Source organism: Thamnophis elegans, chromosome 3 (assembly GCF_009769535.1).
Source record: "Thamnophis elegans isolate rThaEle1 chromosome 3, rThaEle1.pri, whole genome shotgun sequence".
Taxonomy (NCBI): Eukaryota; Metazoa; Chordata; class Lepidosauria; order Squamata; family Colubridae; genus Thamnophis; species Thamnophis elegans.
This window is the reverse complement of record NC_045543.1, coordinates 36,991,804-37,007,881: the sequence shown is the minus strand read 5'-3', so window position 1 is coordinate 37,007,881 and position 16,078 is coordinate 36,991,804. Positions and strand designations below refer to the sequence as shown.

The 16,078-nt window shown below is 37.3% G+C and overlaps 1 protein-coding gene across 1 annotated transcript; it reads right to left on the bottom strand.

Moving 5' to 3' along the window:
- Positions 1-1,836: 1,836 nt before the first annotated feature.
- Positions 1,837-6,057, bottom strand: LOC116505719 (homeobox protein NANOG-like). Its single transcript, XM_032213083.1, has 4 exons — positions 5,848-6,057; positions 3,794-4,051; positions 2,639-2,728; positions 1,837-2,271 (listed from the first exon to the last, which is right to left on the bottom strand). Exons 1-4 carry the CDS (start codon positions 6,055-6,057, stop codon positions 1,837-1,839), a joined length of 993 nt encoding a protein of 330 aa, XP_032068974.1.
- Positions 6,058-16,078: the final 10,021 nt, after the last annotated feature.

Genomic DNA, 16,078 nt, shown 5'->3' with positions numbered 1-16,078 from the left:
AATTCGGAGGAGGCCTAATCTGTGGGATCTAATCGGTCTGTTGGAGGTAATTGGCAGCAGGCGGTCTCTCAAGCTGAAGTCCTAGACAAAACAGTTATCAGCTGCATGCCAGGAAAAAACTGCCCAAAGTCCAGGATACAGAATAATTGAAATCAAATTTTAGATTAATATTAGGTTGCCTCCTGAAGTGGCACCTTTCCTTTCACTGGCAATCTTCATGGAGAGGTTGGACAGTTGCCAGCTCAGAATACTTTAGAACACACACTGAGCAAAGGATTGATAATCTGTGCTGCTAGTGCCAATAAAAACAATAGTTTGACAGTGGAAATGGACACCTTCCTTCCATGTATATGTGATGAGCATCATGCATTAGGGGTGCTTTAACTTAAGACTCCAGAACTGAATAGTGTGTCAGATTCAGTGGCTCCTTTGGCTCCTTCCAAGTCAATAAAATGTGTACAATAAATCAAGGTCAAGAACAGAACCCATTAGTTAGGTTTCATGTTTTTTACTATACACTGTAGCATAAATCCCTTACAATATATAAATTGAAAAACTAGTGATAAAAGAGCAAAATGCTTCATATTAACAAAACATTTTGTGAGCTATTCCTGTAACAAACCTCCAACAATTAAAAGCAACACTTAAGAATTCAAAAACTGTATTCCCCCCCCTCCCCCGTTTCTTCCCCCTATTTGGAAAGCGATTATATTTGTACGTTTATTCTGAAAAGCTGCCAGCAATAGATTTCTCTTCTAACTTCCAGGCTTCTTGGTTGTTGATAACTTATGGAACTGAAAAATTATTAAGTAGAACTAATCAGAAATAAAAACCAGAGCACCAAAGTTTCATAGAAAGAAATACACTTCTGCCAACTACAACAAATGGTCTTTCCATATGAATCACTCATACAAATATATTTTTGCACAGCAAAAAGAACTGGAATATAGACATTTCTCTCAATTGGCTAGCAATAATATCTACTGCATTCTAATGACAACAATGCCAGATTCTTGATAATTCTCTAAGCAAATAATACTTGTTTAAAGGAGAAACAAACAAAAACCTCTGCTCTTGGTCTGATGAGGTACAAAGGAGAAGGCAGAGATTATTAACAGGTAAATGGGAAATAACTCACAGTTCAAGTTCAGCCAGAATGACTTTTATCTTTAAGGTGAATGACTATCTAGGCAAGGTAGCAAGTGGAAAGGAAAACCTACAGAAAGGCATTTTTCTCCCTTTTTAAAAATTGCTACACTGGCTTTTCTGACAATAAACATTAAATCATAATTATCTCTTCATTCTGTGAATTTTGCACATAAAAGAAAATTCACTACCATATTGATTCCTGGATTTTAATTGTTAATGCTATTAAAAATCTCAAATTGTCCAGATGCAAAATGATCTTGATTTGTTGAAAAATTCAATGAATCTGCATAAGGATATCAGAGAAAGGAACATGTTCACATCAGAGCCTCTTCCCAACTGTACTTGTATCTGAACTCCAACTAAACTATTTATAAAATGGCATTAAGGGATTGGGGGCGGGGAAGAGAACTAAAGGCAAGTCACGCACAGAGTTAATAATTCTGATGTTCCCTGAATTCTCATTTCCTGAATGAGAACTGCCTTCCATATTCAATCTCTTCCTAGAAGCCAGCCAGGAGAGACGTAATGAAAGTCAAGTTCAGAATCACTCACACACATACACACAAATACAATCTGTTGTCTATGCAAAAGCCTAGCTTTTGAAAAGTGCCACGGTCCCTTTGCTGGAGGGAGTGGGAAGAGGTAGGAGACTTTGGCAAAATAAAGAAGACTACAAAAGTAAGAAGCTTAGGAGTTACAGTTGCTCCGTGATCCTTGAGTTTGTAGAGGAGTTTGATAGTGCTGGAGGACAGGGGGTCCTGGTAATGCAGCAGAAGATGCATTTTGGAAGGTATACCCATCTTCCATCTTCATGGTGGTATACTCCATGCTTGCAGAGAAGCCAGGATAAAAATTCATCTTTTGGTGGTTGATATAGTTGATGGTTTGTGGGCTATAACATGCCCCACCAGCTTTTCCAAAGAAGCTCCCATCCTCACCAACTGGATAAAAATTTTGAGGATTACAGTAGACCTGGTGGTGGTCACTATTATAACTTTGGTTACTGCTATAGTTTTGATTGCTGGTGTAGTTCTCATGCACAGCAGCCAATGAATGAAAGTTCCTAGCCTCACCAATACTGTAACCTTCATGATAACTTGGGTTTATGTCCAAATAACTATTCTGTGAGAAACAAGCAAAACAAGAGTTGCATTAATGGCAAATTTTTTGTTCAAAAAGCCCCCAATTCTTAAACAATATTAGCCCCCAATTCTTAAACAATAGGGATTAAAAACAGAAGAAGGTGCTTTATAATCAATAATCCCTCTAGGTCAAAAGCATTCCCTCTATCCATTCATATTCTAAGTTTTATGGCAGAGGCATTTTTCCAGTTCCAGTTGAAAATGCAAGGCTTTGAGCACAGGATCTTTCTCATGCAAAACATGTGCTTCACCTGTCAGCTATGATTCCATGTACCATCATGCTACAATACCTACAATAAAGAATGAGGATCTTTTTAATGGGTGTTAAGTGTGGGTTGCTCAATTACCTGAGTTTGGCACATTCCTTTTCTCATCCACAGAGTTTCTTTCTGAGTTCGCTTAAACTTCATCCGTTGATTCTGAAACCATGTTTTTACCTGGAATGTGGTGAAAAGACAGGATACCATTTGCTGTTGTCCTTTTCTGGATACAAAGGCTCTAGCAAATTTGGCTCTTGGAATACAGTGTACATTTTTGGTTACTACAGAAGTATTTAAAACATGCAGTGGAGGAAAGACATAAGTCAATAATCTGCCTCCACTTTTTATAACATTAGCACTTATTTGAGAATAGCAAAGGAAAATGCTTCTTTTTACAAGACAAAATTAAATTGTAGAATTTACCACAATTTAATGCAGTAATAGGTCTCTGGTTTAGGCGTTTTAAAAAGAGACTGGATAAAATTCATAGCTAGAGTCTTGATGGCTCTTAATTAGTTTAGGAACCCTTATACTTAGGAATTGCAGGCAGTCTTAAGCACTAGATTCTAAGAAACAACATGGAAAAGAATTACTACTCTCATACCAGAACATGTGATCTTCCCCCTAAGGCAGTGGCCCCCAACCTTTTGGGCCCAGTAGGACTCAAAACTGTTTTGAGACTCTGTTAATCTCACTTTAAACATTCGCACGATGGAAAAATGCAGTTGAGATGTAGCTAGAGAAAGAATAAGCAAGCAATTATTCTTAAAAAATTATGGGATAGCAAGAGAACGTTAAAGACTGATCCTAAAAGCCTCTAGTCAAAATAACTCAAAATCTAATTCTGGAGATTTATGTTTAGGATTCAGACTTGTCTAAATTAGATGTCCCCCAGACCAGTTAAAACTCCCCCACATCAACCTTGTTATTATATACACAAATAATATATATTCTATATACTAATTCTATACATTATATAGTTATAATTATATAATTATTTTTGTGCCTTTGATTCTTGGTGACTGTCTGGACAGGTCCATGAAATTTTTGTGGCTCGATTTTGGAAGTAGTTTGCCATTGCCTCTTTTCTAGGTCAAAGAGAGTGCCTGACCTAGACCACCTAGTTGGCTTTTTGCTTTAGGCAAGACTAAAATTCATGTTCTCTGGCCTGGTGTCTTAACCACTACACCAAACTAAATCTCTATCATTGGGCTGAATTCAGGCTGTGCCAGAAGTCCTTACCTGTTTGTAAGTGAGTTTCAAGGCTGCAGCCAGTTCTTGAATCTGTTGTGGACTGAGATACTTTTGGCTCTGAAATCTGCGGTGCAGTATCTCCAATTGCTCTTGAGAGAAAGCTGTACGTGTTTTGGCTTTCTTGCTTCCTGGATTTTCTTCCTTGCATCTCTGGGGTGTAGAAGTCAGCTGTGGAGAAGAGGACTGTCTGTTGGGACTGGTGGCAGAGTCGGGAGTGTAAAGAATTAATATTCCAGAACTTGGAGAAAGATCTAGAAATCAAGCATAAAACAGCATTTAAGGGCAAAAGAAGATGACTTTTAAATAAATTAGATCAACAGAATATTTTATAGCTCAGGGTGGCTTAAACTGTCAAGTCCTTGATGCTCTCCGAGGGTGATAGTTTTCTTGCAGAGGTTTCATTACTAAACTACGAACACAGGCAGGGCAAACCACTAGTGTATATAAATAAAAAACAAACCCTACTCCCTTCTAATACAGATGAAGTTACCTAGTTTGGCAATGAAACCTCTGCAAGAAAACCACCAAGCTCAGAGAGGTCCCACCATGGTCCCCAAATAAAGTTAGATTATAGATATAAAAGGAAGTAAATAAACAACTATTTTCTCACTATGCATAAAGGATGAAATGATGTACAGACTTTCAAACTAAATCTAAATTTTTAGATTTTTGAGATTCAAAAAATTGTGCATCCAGAATGAAAGGAATTAATTCAGTATGATACATTTTAAATAGATTTTAGGGTTAACATCAATTAATAAAATATATAATTATATCAAACTCTAATTATATATTGGCCATAGTTAATAACAAATTGTTTCACCAAAACCTCCAAATTTTTAATTTATCTTTGCCTAGTGAAATGAAAAAAACCTTTTCATTTATTTTGCAGGAAAAATGCTCAAACTATTTCTGAGTGAACAGCACACACTGCATTCAACTAAAGAAACTAAATTCTGACTGGTGCCTTTACGGTTTTATATTGTAACACTGTATTTCATAGTATTTCATAACAGCAATACATTGTTTTAAAATAAACACACAAAAGTGCACTTTCAAGCATCAAAATGCCTAGTTTTTAAACATATAACTGGTTTTGCAAAGCACATGACTAAACATTAATAATTGCAGTTTATGAGACTAGGAAACAAGCCAGGATACTCTCTCAAGTTTGGAAAAGAAATTTGCGGGTCAAACTTAAGGGGACAGGTACTACACACCCAAGACAGAACAGGCGCGCTTCCCAGAACCAGTCTCCTTTTCTTTGGGTTTACCTCGCTCGTGGGAAATCTCGAACAATCGCCTTACTTGAGAGGCGGCTTTTTTCCTCTCGAGCGCCGATTAAGCAAGGTAGGCTGGAAATCAGGGCCGGCTCTGTGCAAGAGCCGAGTCTTCCTGGTCTCCATCCCATTAAGAACTCTTAGCTGCGAAGGACCCCGCTTCAGTCCCATCCCCTTCATTCCCCATCTGCGAACTACTTCAGAGTAAATATGGAGCCACTGGGGGATTTTATTTTCAAGGTGCGAACTCCAAAGGGGATTTTAGTTGCTTAAGTTGCTCCTTAAAAGCTCCACACATATTCATTCAAAGTTCTGGCAAAGAATTCAGGAAGAGTTGGGCACACACATTATTTTGTTCGTTTCTAGTCTTCTATGAATCAGCCATAGTAGTTTGTCAGCATCGGGTTATATGGAATTAGTACGATGGCAATTCAGTCTCTATCGGCTTAAAACGTGGGTTACGTTTTGCAACACTGCACCCGGTGCCTTTTACTCTGGGGCTGCGATCCCACGTGGCTGAACCATCGGAAGACTTCCCCAAATCAAGTGGAGGCTCTGACCCTTCGAGAAACGGAACGGCTCCATCTAGGACTTGGTGCAATTACACACCGTGGAGCGGAGTCAGGTAAAACTGTGAAGTACACAAACCACAACAGTTAGATTTACACACGTGTACTGAGAGAAGAGTCGCACCGATGTGCGAACACTGGCTCCCATTCCCAGGCAAGGGAACCGCCAAATTATTAGAAGTGGAGCCCTTCCCCTTGGAGACTTACTTGGGTTTTTGTGGGGCGCCTTTTCCTCCACGTCACTTAAAGCTTCTGGGAGAGGGGGCTCTTCTGAACTGTGCACTGGCTCCTGCGCTTTCTCCCCTGGGGAATGCCAGTAATACTGCTCATAACCCATTCCGGGGACCGCCACTCCGGAGGTGTAGGCTCGATAAGCAGTATTTATGGCCAGTGGGGCGTTCATGGATGGAACGCGGAAGCCTACGGGAAGAGTTATAGAAAGCCCCGCAGCCTTCTTGGGGTACCTTTTATGGCCCGCCTTACGATAGACAGACCTTCCCGAATCATTGTCATGTTAAAGGTTGCCTAATTGACTGGGAGTGGCCTGGGTAGGACCTGAGTGGTGGGGAGGGAGGACGGGATGGAGAGGGAATCGTGGCCTACTATTCAAGGTAGGTTAGCTGTTAAACGTCAAACAAGCCACTTTATGAACGTGTGAACCTGGCTAGAATGGAATTAGGGTTCAAGTAGCGTTTTTTGCTTCTTGGAGGGGAAAAAACCTGGTTGAAAATATTTCTGCAGGATTTAAAAGAGAAAGGCTCCTTTAAATTCACTGGAAATGCTGATAACTTCTTTTAGCAATAGCAGTAGACTTATATACCGCTTCATAGGCCTTTCAGGCCTCTCTAAGCGGTTTACAGAGAGTCAGCATATTGCCCCCAACAATCTGGGTCCTCATTTTACCCACCTCGGAAGGATGGAAGGCTGAGTCAACCCTGAGCCAGTGAGATTTGAACCGCTGACCTGCTGATCTAGCAGTAGCCTGCAGTGCTGCATTTAACCACTGCGCCACCTTGGCTCTTGGACAACTTCATGGACAAGTCTAGGTGATTTTATTGGTAAGAGAATGAAAGAAGTTTGCTTTCTTCTGTGATGCTTCCAAACTCCCCAGTCTTAGCCTGCAGACCTCCCCAAGTGTTAACCATGTGATAAATCATGCTTGGATTTCTAATTCAAGAGCAGCCAATGGCTGTTGCCTTCTGAGGTTCAACTAGACTATGATTGCTTGAACTACAGTGACTATTTGTGCAACATATGAAGCAAAAATGAACAACCTATATGCAGTTGTTGGCTTAATGTGATTGGCCTTTTAGGATCATTGGCCTGCCACACTTTCTATGATTTCATTGTGCTGTTTCATTAGTGTAGTAGTTGGGAATGGGGAATAGAAAGGAGTAGAATTGTGGAATGTGTTGTTGTCATTTCTTTCTAGAAGCCCAAGGTCATCTTTTGACCAGAACCAGCTGGGTGGAGATGCCAGCGTGGCCGAAGAAGATTGGACCATGTGATGGATTTATGGGTGTGGAGATAAAATCATAAACTTTCAACTGGGTGGAATCCCAGGAAGTTTTCAGATTTGGGATTCCACAGTTCGTTGCCAACATGTCTGACTTATTAAATTGGAACTTTAAGGATAGTTTTGCCTTGGACTCTGATTTAATTCTGCATGATATTTGGAACGCTGACACCATGTCTGTTTAGAGATACAGATAATCCTCAACTTATGACTTACAGTTGAACCCAAAATTTCTGTTCCTAAGCAAAATAGTTGTTAACTGAATTTTGGCCCATCTTTCCTACATTTTGTTAAATTGTTATGTTAATAACATGGTTGTTAACTGAAGCTGGTTTCCCCATTGACTTTGCTTATCAGAAGGTTGCAAAGGGTGATCACATGACCCCGGGGCACTGCAATCATTATAAATATGAGTCAGTTGCCTAAAGTCTGAATTTTGATCACATGACCATGGGGATGCTGCAACAGTTGTAAGTGTGAAAAGCAGTCATCTGTCCCTTTTTTCAGTACAATATTAACTTTGGTGATTAAATGAACTGTTGTAAATAGAGGACTACCTGTATTTGCCATTGAAGAAAAATTAATGTAAAGTTTTTTAGTGAAATACACAATCTTACCTAATCCAATAATATAAAAAAATGTGAAAATACATATTACTGACATGTCATTTCATACACTTTCTAACTATACAAGAGAGTGGAGAATAGATGCAGAGCTGCTATTTTAGGCAACATATACAATATCTTGGTTGAAGATCTTACAGTTTCTAAAATTGTACTTTGTATTTCGAGCTATTAGGAAAGCAATAAAAATAAAAGTAGATATTATATAGTAATATCTCTCTAAAACTTTTGTATGACTAAACTTGCAATCCTGTATTACATTCTGTTCAGCACCCCTCACTGCAGAGTTAGAAAGGGGAAATGCAGTTAGTTTGATCAAGATACTTGAACTCCAGATTTCTATTATTTGAGCTCTTTACCTTTAAAAAAGGAAGTGTAGAAAGGAAAAGGACATTATCAAGACATATAAAAATATTCATAATGAAGCTAATAAGATATCCTAAGTCAAATAAAAAAGAATAATTTTGTTATGTTTATAGAGCATACTTAATGTCTAGAATTTGCTACCACAAAACATAATCCAGCCACCTTTCAATCATTATAGGGAGTTTAGGTTTAAGGAGAGTATGGCTGTAGGTACCAGTATAGTTTAAAAGGTGGAGAGCACCAAAAAGTAAAAGAATGAGTTAGTGTTTGGGTTAATCCTTTGAATGTTCTGACAAACATATTTATTATGTACAAATATATCTTAAGGGTCTTACCCTTGACATCCTAGGAGATCAATCAATCAGAATGGAGCTGGAAGGCACCTTGGATCTTAGTGTCTAACTTCTAGCTAATGGACAATAATGTATAGGTTTCCAAAGTGGTCTCTAGATCACAGACCCTAACTTTCATAGAACAGTGTGAGCGTCCTTAGGGTAAAACTGGGCCCTGATTGTGTTGGTGGCATACTGGTCAAAATACAATAAAACAATAAAAATACAATACAATACAAAATACAATACAAAACAAAATACAATAAAACAACAAAATACAATAAATTCATTAGCAAGAAATGATGTATAGATGCAAGTGAGGCTGGTAGACTAATGTGTACCTTTTCCATCTTACTAAAAAGCTTGATGTGAACATCCTAGTTGACTAAAGCTATGACAGACAGTGGACATCAATGTCGTGTGTCCATTTGGCAATGTCCATGAGATATAAGACATTGTGAATGTTAAAAGAAATAGTAAACAGCATGATTTAATACATTAAATGAAAAAAGTATTTATGTTGTATGCCTATATATCTACAACAGACGGATGTCATCAATATGAATAAAGGTGGCCATGTTTATAGAGCAGAGTTGATAAAACTTGCAAAGAAATGAAGATACAGATTTAAGAATGAAAGGGCTAAAATGTATCTCAGAAAGTATGAACTGGTATCATCTAAGTTTTATGGTTAGGATAATAGGAATGATAATATATGATATAATCATATCATATCATATAACATATGATAATAGGAATGCATTGGTTGGTAATTAAGGCATTTATGCTCCATTGAAAAATGAAAAATAAAATGCTGAGGAGCAGAAAACAAAAAAAACAAAACAAAATCAGATTCGTTTTGGGACCAATCAAACAATATTTTGAATAAATATGATTCAGGGGAAAAATCAATTTTAGAACACATGATTGGGTGGTAGTAATTAAACAAGAGAAAACAATAAATGACTGAGCCATTTGAAAACTCAAGAATGAATGAAAGTAGCATTTATAGGTAGGCCTTATTTAGCAGTTGCTTTGTTTAGTGACCATTCATAGTTATGATTGGGATGAAAAAGTAACCAATCTTCACATTTACAATCTTTTCAGGTCTATAAAGCAAAGGAAAACTGAAGTAAGATTATAAGCACAGTCACTGTTTCACTTACTAACCACTTCACATGACTGAGTTGTTGGTCCCAACTGTAGTTGTAAACAAGGATTACCTGTAGTTTGTATCTTCTAAATGTCTTCTTCAAGTAGACATGGTTTAGCATGGTTTAAGCTTAAGTCTATGCGTAGATATAGAAAAGGGTTAAATTAAGTTGTTGTTATTATTATTCATAATGAAAGATTGAGAGAGTTAGAGAAGGATATAAGGTAAGAGGTTTGAATGTGGGAGAGAAAGAAATGTGTGGAATTTTGCTAATAAGAAATATGGAGATGAAGTGAAAGAGATTGTAGGTAAGGAAATATAGGAGAATTATTTGCAAAATAAAACAAAGCTATGAAAAATGTGAAAATATGAAAAATATATTTCAGAGTCCCTGGTTTGAGATAGGTAGCTATACAAGTTGAATGAATGAACAGTAAATAGAAACAATGTAATCAAAGAAGAATTAAGATTAATAGAAGCAGATAAAATACAGAGAAATTTTGATGGAAAAGAAATTTTTTCCCCCCTTTATTTGTATGCCGCCCTTTTCCCTGGGGGGACTCAGGGCGGCTCACAGTTCAAAAAAGGGGGGGGGAGGACAAACAATTTCTAACATAAAGACAATACATCATTATTAAAAACACAACAGTCACACAATTCGAGTGGGGTTAGAATCTTAACCCCAGGCCAGCCGGGACAGCCAGATCTTTTGAAAACTATTTAAAAGGATTTGTTGTTATTTTCTCTTATCTCTGGTTTTAATTTATTTCGTTCATTACATTTCACTCTTTTTCAGTATTTTGCATAGCATTTTTTATTTCAAAAAGGAATAGAGTAAATGATTCACGGGTTTTCCCATTTCAAATTATTCGATTAGTTTCTTTTTATCTAATTCACTCTCATGCATACATTTGCATTTTTATGTGCTTGTCTGTGTAGATGTATTAACTTTTGATGGAGAAGAAGCATATAAATCTAACAATACATACTTTGAAGAAAAAAATGCCTCTGAAGAAGACTCTGAAACACAATGATTTTCTAATAAATATATTGCCTTAATATTAGCAAGCTTTCATCTTCTTTCTTATTCAATGTCTGCTAATCCCTTCGAATGATCTTAGCAACGCAGTCATGGCGTTGTAGGTAGACAGTTTGTAAAATTTTGCTGTACCCACTGATCAAGTGGTCGACTGTCTCATTACAGAGGCGACATTTGCTACCAAACTCTTTTATCACTACAGAATGTAATGCAGCATAAACTTGAGGTATATTTCAGCAGAATCAGGGACAGGACATGGAAGAAATACAGAATGACAGAGTTGGAAGGAACCTAGACCAACTCCATGCCCTAGCCCAAGCAGGAGACCCTATATTCTGGACAAATGACTGTCCAATCTCTTCTTAACCTCCAGTGATAATCACCCACAACCTCTGGAGGAAAGCAATCCCACTGATAATTTTGTTTTCACTGTCAGGAAATTTCTCCTTAGTTCTAGGTTGCTTCTCTCCTTGATTAGTTTCCATCCATTGCTTCTTGTCTTTATAGAATATGTTCTCCTCCACTTCTTTGGGACAGGCTCTCAAATATTGGAAGAAACAGGAATGAATAACAGAAACTGCTGAGTCTTGACTCCATTAATTCTGCTCAAGTAATTGTGAGATTTGCAGTCCAGCCATATCTGTAAAATGGTACATTGCCAGCTTTGCAGATGAGGGTTTTTTAATGTCAATTTATTAGTAAAACTGCACACATAATACCTAAACAGCACTGTTCAGCTGCTATCCATTAATGGGCCATTAATGGTTGCAGTAGCTGTTCTTTTTTATCTTTATCTTTTATCTTTTTTATCTTTATGCAAAATCTGGACTAGTCAGAACCTCAGAATAACTTCTCCACCCTGGCAGAAAAGGTTTGTGAATTTTATTCCTGAGAGTAAATACTCAACAATTTCCTACTAGCCCTTACCACTTGCAAAAGACTAGTCCTAAGTATCTGGAGCCACTGTTTACTGTGTTATCAAGATAATGTTTGGCTTGTGATGAAAAGAAAACAGCAGGGGCTAGGAGAATTCAACAGTCACCATAGTTGACCCTTCTCACAATATGTACCAAAAGAGGAAAGTTTGCTCTCTTTTTTTTAATTGACTGAAATTCAGTTGCTATGTTTAGATCATTGTGCACATGTTATGCCACAGATCTAAAGTGGACTTTATACATGCTGGAAAAGTCAATTAAAACCCAGGAGAGGACACTGTGAGTCAGTGACCAGAAAACCTATCAACATCAAAAGGAGCATCAGTAGGGAATGAATAAAAGGTTAAGCTTTGAACTCTAAATGCTTTAGGACTAAAATTAGAATAAGGACAAGATTTCCTTTGAAGGGAGAACAGATTATAAACATTAAGAAGCAGGGGATAGTGGGGAAAACACACGTATTTATGAAATGAAATATACTTTGTAATATACCAAAATTGTAAAAGACAAGTCTCATTGTCTTCATTATCAATTAATGTTTCTCTGTTTCCCTTTCAATGTTTCACAACAACATTGTGAAAAAGCACACACACACACACAAACATCAATACAATCAATATTAAGGTCAAACATAGAAATAAATGAATAATTACAAACTTGGTATAAGGTGTATGTGTGTGTGTGTTGCCATCTCCCTAAAGATTGTGAAAGTGGGGACCAACCTATGAAGATCTCTCATCCAGCTTCAGGCATTAGTCATCTATCAATAATCAATTAAAGATGGCTTATCTTAAATTATATCATTATATCACATTGTAAGATATTTTCAACTTAATATATATTCTCATTTTGGAATAATCACATGAAGCTCCTTTAGATAATTAGTTTTGGGTTCAAAATATACAGTATCAACTATTCCTATCATATTGTTTTGAAAGTTATGGTGCTGTATATTAACTGTATTTTGATTCTTTTTCTCACACAAAATGGATGATAGGCATTAATACCAATAACAATGGTTATATCTGGATGGATAGAGGTGTACAGTGTTGGGATTTCTATTATGAATCAACTATTGGATAATTGACTGTTTCGCAAATAGTTAAAAGTGCAGGGCTAGGAATAGAGAGGACTCTCTTGGAACCAGAAGCTAGTGGGTGACTTTGGGCCAGTCACTCAAACTCTGCCCTATACCAGGAAATTGAAAAAAGTGTCCTAGAGTGTGATACTGGAAAACCACCTGGAAATGTTGCCTAAAATGCATAGATTTGTCCTTTTAGTTGCCAAAACTCCAGATTAATTTAGGAACAAAACAAATATGATAATGATGAGGTTGCATTATTTTCTACACTAAAATATAAATATCATGTATTCACTGTTATCCACTGGCAATAATTTTCTGTACAACAACATTTATTGACATCTCAGTTTGGACTAGAAGCATTTTCAGTTTCAAAAAATATTAATCCATTAAAACAATCACTAATTCCAACCAGGCAACCAGTCCACAATAAGTCTTATATCTATACCTGTATTAATAAATCATTTTAATACCTTGAAACTGGGTGGAATAAGGACTTCATTTTTTCTAAATAATTAAAAGTGTCCTAACATTAGTATTAAAAATGCATCCAGTTCTTAGGTTATAGTATATTTAGTGAAAAATAATATTCCACATTTATTAGACCCGACTGCATTGATACAGAAAAGGAATGAATAAATTATCATGTTTTTGGAGATGCTATGAAAATACTACTTTATCAAAACAATCTTTGGTGTATCCTAAAGTTTATTAAAGTATTTTTTTTCCATTTCTTTTTAGCAAGAGCCAGTTTGTTGCAATATTTAACATTCAACTCACTTATTTCAAATTATTTAAATTGATGTTAAGTAACAAAATTTATTCCAAGGATCTCTCATGGACTTCAAGCTATTTTCTTAGAATGTCTGAATGCAGTAATGCCAACAGCAATCATAATGTCATGCTTACTCATATTTGTCAACCAGCAATTAAAATTCCAGCCAATCATAGTGTGACAGCTGCCAGATGAAGGTCCCTTGGAATTTTGCCACAGAGCCACTGCAACTAGTATTGTGACAGAATTGAAGACAATCAATTAGATTAGTGAGCAATTTGCTTAGAATGATGGCTGAGTGAAATCAGTTGAAAAACTGGAAAAGACTACAGCTGTTTGAGATAATGATTCTATTCAGCACTTACCAATATAGACTGGTATAGTTGAACCTAGCTGAGAAATAATCTAAACAAATTTAACCAGATAAAGACTAGATGCAGACTATCTCTTGTTCTAGCCATACTCAACCATGACCACCAAGGTCAAATATTTCAAGGCCTGAGCCAATGGTGTCATTAATAGATTCTGAGCAAGGGCTAATGCATAGGTTGGGAAACTTCAGGCAAGGTCCACAAAGCTTGAGCAAAGTGCAGTCAATACACCAAGAATTATCTAGTGAAATGGAGGATTAAACAAAGGGGAAAGACATAGACCAGTGGGATAGCAAGCCTAGTGAATGTAAAGTAATGCAGGCAACATGCTGAATGTTTGATCAGCTTTGTGCCAGAACAGACTCAGAATCACATCTTGATAAATCTGACTTTAAAAAAATTCAGGATCTAAAAGCAATTATCCCTGGTCAAGAAACACAAACTGCCTAAATTACCACATACTTTAGGAAAACAGATTAAGAAACAAGAGAAACTGGAGGACCATATTCTTGACAAACTCTAAGCATCATTTTACAATTGCAAATTGATATGTTTTATTAGGACCAACTTGCTCCCTTGTAACCTGTTATCTGAGCTACCAGCTCATCCTTAAACAAGCCTGAAGAGAATGATGAGAAAAACAATGCTGAATAGAGATTATCTCTATTCAACTTACAAGCACAATTGAGCCCAAAATTTCCATTGCTAAGCAAGAGATTTGTTAAGTGAATTTTGTTGCATTTTAGGATCTTTCTTGCCACAGTTATTAAGTGAATCACTAAGTTAGTAATATGGCTAAGTGAATCTAGTTTCTCCATTGACTTTACTTGTCAGAAAGTTGTAAAAAGTGATCACATACTGCAACCATTACAAATATGAGCCCGTTCCAAGCACCCAAATTTTGACCATGTGACCCTGGGGGTGCTGCAATGATTATGTGAGAAATACTCATATGTCACTTGTAGTTGTAACTTCAAATGATCACTAAATAAATGATTGTGAGTCAAGAACTATCTGTACTTCCAACTGAGAAACTTAGGACAACTTGCTCTTCCTAGTGCTGGCCTAGAACAGAAATAACCTCACTCCTGTATACGTTTGCCATACACATACAAAATTTGGCAAAACCAAGTTGCTCTAAATATATGCACAGACAGAAAACAGGGAAGATGAAGAGTGGTGCAGGATAGCAAAGCATTCCTGGAGAATAATGTTGACACATTTTATATACATTTCACTCCGGAATCACTCTCATTCTGATCCCTGACCATTCTTATTGGCTGTTGTCCTCTACTACCAGCAATGTGTGATGAACGGCAATGGTGGGCATTGCAGTAGCTGACAAACTGTGACACATGAACAACTGTTCATCTAATTTCCCATTTTTTTCCACTAGAAAACTGGATATTGCCTTGCTTACAATTGCCTGATTAGTTTGCCTCCTCTCCTAAGAAATAGCTCTTTCTGTCTCTGTTGTTCTTTTCCATACTCAGTCTTCAGACACCAACAGCCCTACTAGCCTGTACCCAGAGAATGGAACATCACTGAGTGGGAGAGAGTTAACATGTTCAGTTGTGAAATCTAGCCCTGCAGCAAACAGGATACACTCTAGATCAGGAGGTCAGGTCAACTGAAAGGGGAAGAAATGGTTCAGGTTCACAGGATACATTAGGATACTGTTTATTACCAAAGCAACTGAGTCTGTGGCTGATCTCCCGAATCCAGAGCTCAGTAGCACCTAGAAGAAAAGGAATAATGGGATGTGAGTGAAGTGAGTGGGGATCCTGATTATAGTTGCAGCAAGGAGGATAGCAAAAGGAACGCAGCTGAAGAACATTCACGGTACTTACTCTCACACCTGCTTTTCTGAATGCTCTCTCACCTGCTCATGTGATGGAAATAGCAAGTCACCACAGCTGCATATCTGACCACTGGATAAAATAGAGCATGGTATCAAAAGGCTCATAGGAACAATACTCACACATATATACATGTTGCAGCTATTAGCCATTTCTACTTGTGAAAGGGGGCAGGGATCAGCACAGGTTTGGCAGTTGTATTATGCTAGCAGGGCTGATGCCAACTTTAATCAAGATGTTAGGGAATTGGGTGTCCAAACTCAAAAGAGGCAAGCAGCAACAGCAGTAGCAGCGCCTAAAAAAAATCAACTGCATACTTATACTTAGTGTGTAATTATTATGACTAACTTAAGTGTGCAGAGTCTAAGAGTTGG